The sequence below is a fragment of the Schistocerca cancellata genome, chromosome 3 (assembly GCF_023864275.1).
Source record: "Schistocerca cancellata isolate TAMUIC-IGC-003103 chromosome 3, iqSchCanc2.1, whole genome shotgun sequence".
NCBI classification, from domain to species: Eukaryota; Metazoa; Arthropoda; class Insecta; order Orthoptera; family Acrididae; genus Schistocerca; species Schistocerca cancellata.
The window spans coordinates 593,017,627-593,021,762 of NC_064628.1; the positions used below are offsets into that span (position 1 = coordinate 593,017,627).

A 4,136-nucleotide genomic window follows, 5' to 3' on the forward strand; every position below is an offset into this window, starting at 1 on the left:
TGTGGCATGGAAAGGACAACGGTTACTCTGAACCCTTTAAGACCCGGAGGCTAAATTTTTACCCACCACATTTATCTCTGAATGGACAAATTATTTTTTTTAATTCAGAGAGACTGTTTTTGGGAAATTTAATTCTAAGTTACTCAGGGTACCATAAACTGTAATTTTCTAGTGAATATTATTCCTAGTTATCTCATTATTTGGTGGTGTAATATTTGGCCACTGGTACCTTAAAGCAACATATAGTAAGTGGCCAAATATATGGACATCTTCTTCTGAACTTTTCGTTACTCATTTTAGTTTATTTATTCAGTATAAAGAAGAATACATTGCTTAATTGCTGAATGAAATTTAATGTAAACTTTAAACCATACATTTAGTATTTGAAAACAATGTCTATTGACACCACACTGAATCTATCACAACACATGAAAAATGCCAAAGAAAACTAACCATGAAATGGTACAAAACAATCAATACCACTTCACAGATTTTGCAGGTAATGTTAGACCATTTGACAGCTTTCTCTGTGCTGCACTAAGCACACCTTCTGCAACTACATCTGACTGGTAAATGATCTCTAACATTAGTAAATTGTGGCAATGATCTTATAGCTCTGCCACTCTTCTTTTTTATCTTGTAAATTGAACATGTTACTACAACATTTGGTCTTCTCCCTTTCTGAACTCTACTGCAATAACTTCCAATCAGCTCATCTGCAAGCGACCTACGGAACCTCAAATGTGTCATTGGCTTTTCTCTACATGTTGACAGTTGCATAGTTGTCTTGTATATAATGTATGCATTCACAATAGCAGAATCTATGACAAAGTAGAATGGTTTCATCCACCTTTTCCTAGACTTCCAGGATATAGAGTAGCAAGACATAAGTAGGTCTAACAGGTTGACACCCCCCATGTATTTGTTGTATTCATGTATACACAAAATGCATGGAATTTCTTCTTTCTCCACTGACTTTTTCCTCCTTCTGACAACTGTACATGCCCTTAGATTGTGCATATTTGACCCAATTACAACACATTTTTTGCCTCTATCCTTCCATTTACAGACTGTTACCTCTCCTGCTGCAGCAAAATCAATCTCTCCCATTTGTAAATCAGTGTCTTTGCACAAAATATGTTTTGGATAAAATTTTCTATTTGTCTGCATAGTTCCACATGCAAACAGGCATGTGAAAGTAGATTTTGGAACAATGGTATAGCTGAAAAAAATCTGTCAAAGAAGACACTGTAACCATTTGACTGGAACTCACTTGTCAACCTTACCACTACTCGTTCACCTAAGGTAAATTTATTAATTCCTGCACTTTACCCTTCATATACCTCAAATGCTAATAAAACCCCTGTAACTGCACAAGACAGTGCCCATACTTTGAACCCATGTGTGACAGTCTTCAGGGGAATATATTGCTTCAAAGAGGACCTACCTTTGAAACCTCCCATGTACTCGTCTACAAACAAGTATCGACTAGGATTGAAAAACTTTTGTAAACCTTATTCAGATGGTTTACCAATGACCTTACCTTGTACAACTTGTCAAAGTCTCGGTTACCTCTTTCTGGCATATTTTCATTATAATTGATGTGAAGGTTTCTCCTAATTTTGAGAAATCTCTTCAGTGACATTACCTTAGAAATTCTCGGCACACCAAAATCAGCATCAACTGACCAGTAGAACCTAAAACTTGGTAAAACATGCTTTCCCATCACTACCAATACCCCAAGTAAGGCCTTCATTTCAGCAACAGAAACATACAAATCAACATCTCTATGATGAGTATACAAATTTGACACTTTCACAATTGCTTCCAACATTGGTCCCATACATGCTAGAAAAATCAACTGGGACATTTGGACCATGTGGCTGAGAGAAATGAAATGAGGAAAATGTTTGAGGAACTGCTGCAGTTTTTGAGAAACAAAAAGTAATATTGTTTTCATCACCAGAACCATCGTTAATAGTATCAGGAATATCTTCCTGAGTTTTAATTGCACTGTCTTGAGAAAGGTCAGGTGCTAATTCTCCTTCACAGTCACTATTGGAATTCACTACTTCCATGTTATGCAGTACTGTGGAGAGAGTTGGCTCACACTGATCATCACTGTCATCTGGCAGTTTTGTGCTGACATTGCCTACAGTGACATTGGTGACATTGTCTCCATCACTATCACCTTCTAAATCTGAGTCGAAAGCTTGATCATCACTGATCCCTTCAAGAAAGTAATTTCTGGCTTCATCACTGAGATTCTCCAGTTCAACTGCTATATAATAATTTCTGTACATTCTGTGAGAAAAATGAATGAGAACTGAGCTTTTGAATAGCATAATTGCATTGCACATAACACAAAATGTACATAAGAATCCATAATTTGATACAAATACACAGAAAGTCACAACATGACAAAGTGGTTGTAAAGCCATACTCCTTTAGTTCAAGTGAGTGATCTATTCGTGTCCATAACTTGTTAGTGCAGAATGTAAGAAACACCTATACACAGTAATGAATGGACATGATGATCCTATACTATAAGCAGCCGAAAATTTACTTCACAAACTGAAGTTGTTACTGTTATTTGCTCTGCGAAGTACACAGATATTTTCATAAATGTTAACACTTGACAGCACATAAAACAATTTTTTAGTATTCTATCAATGTAACACTGGAAATGATGTTATAACTTACGTGAGAACTACATCTGTATATATACAATAGCATATAATTCATAAATAGAGAGTCTGCTCCATGTTTCTAAAGGTTTTCTGTGTAACATCAATGATAGGCGGCACCTCAAGTGGCGGGAGTGAACAGTGGACAAATAGTTATCCACATCTCTGATAGGTGGCAGCATTAGCTAGAGACAACTGTCTTCAACCAAAGTGGCTACATACTCAATCACAGAACATTTGGGTGCAGTATTGTAGATGATAAGGTTCAAATCTAACGGGTATTTGCAGATATATTTGACCGTAGTGGAAGTGTCCAAATACTTAGCCACCATTCATCAACTGCAGAATGACATCGAGTATTGATAGCATTAAAGGGTTAATTTTTGACTTTTTTCTACCAACCCATGGATGAATTTCTGAATAACCAATTCCTTTACTGGGTAAATTCTCATTATATGCCACTAACACCTGTATAGTTAATATCAGTCTACATTAATTCATTTCACACTGGAGATTAGACATGTGCTGAAGTACAAGAGCCAATATGCCAGTTAATATTTATGACTTGTCCTGCTGTAGCAAAGCTGTATTGTAAACTGACATCCCTTCCAATGACTCAATGGATTGCTAATTACTGTGGTTTTGCTGCAACACTTCCTTGCAATATGCCTGTAGTTATTATTAGTGAAGCATCTCTGTCCCTTGGAGAAGTTGTGCATAAAATTTCTTTTTTCTTTCTTGTTCACTTCAAGAGCTGTATCACTGTTTATAGATTATAATAGTGAAAGCAATTAACTTGAATAATTTCTTGAAATAATTTTTTTTCAGAAGTTCATGTACATGGAAATAATTTTAAGGAAACTGTTGATAAAATTTCAGTTTCTATTATTGAGTTATATAGAACCAGTCACAGATACAACACAATCACTTCTACTATTATCATAAACATCCTATGGTCCAATACTTTGTAGTGATACATACCACACCAGGAGTGGTGCATATGCTTATGTCTACTTAATAACAAATGGTACTTGCAACTAAAAGTTATAAAATAACATTCATATTTAAAGACACAGACATTGCGTAAGAGTTTTATTTTCGTTTTGCATATGATGAGCTATATCGAGGGATGATGCATGTCTTTAGCTTTGGATGAGGATGCAGAAACTGTTTGAATGTGCAAATAAGTATTCCACTGATCATCAGCATGCCCTGAAGAAGTGCAGACTTTCAAAGCATAGTTATATTAACAATGAATACATGTTGTCAGAGATTAAAAAGGTCCTGCTGGTGACTGTTGCTAACAGCTGGTTTTGTTGAACACTAATTGATACAACTTTTATTAAATGAAAACAAATTAAAATCATTATGTCTCTAAGGGAAATGTAATCATGTAGTGAGTTAATCTACCTGTTGACATCTTCCAGTCAAGTCATGCATATTGTCATA

General features: G+C 35.5%; 1 protein-coding gene across 1 annotated transcript; it reads right to left on the reverse strand.

The window, feature by feature from the left end:
• Positions 1 to 473: 473 nt before the first annotated feature.
• Positions 474 to 1,756, reverse strand: LOC126176451 (piggyBac transposable element-derived protein 4-like). Its single transcript, XM_049923608.1, has 4 exons — positions 1,544 to 1,756; positions 1,333 to 1,502; positions 658 to 1,222; positions 474 to 566 (listed from the first exon to the last, which is right to left on the reverse strand). Exons 1-4 carry the CDS (start codon positions 1,754 to 1,756, stop codon positions 474 to 476), a joined length of 1,041 nt encoding a protein of 346 aa, XP_049779565.1.
• Positions 1,757 to 4,136: the final 2,380 nt, after the last annotated feature.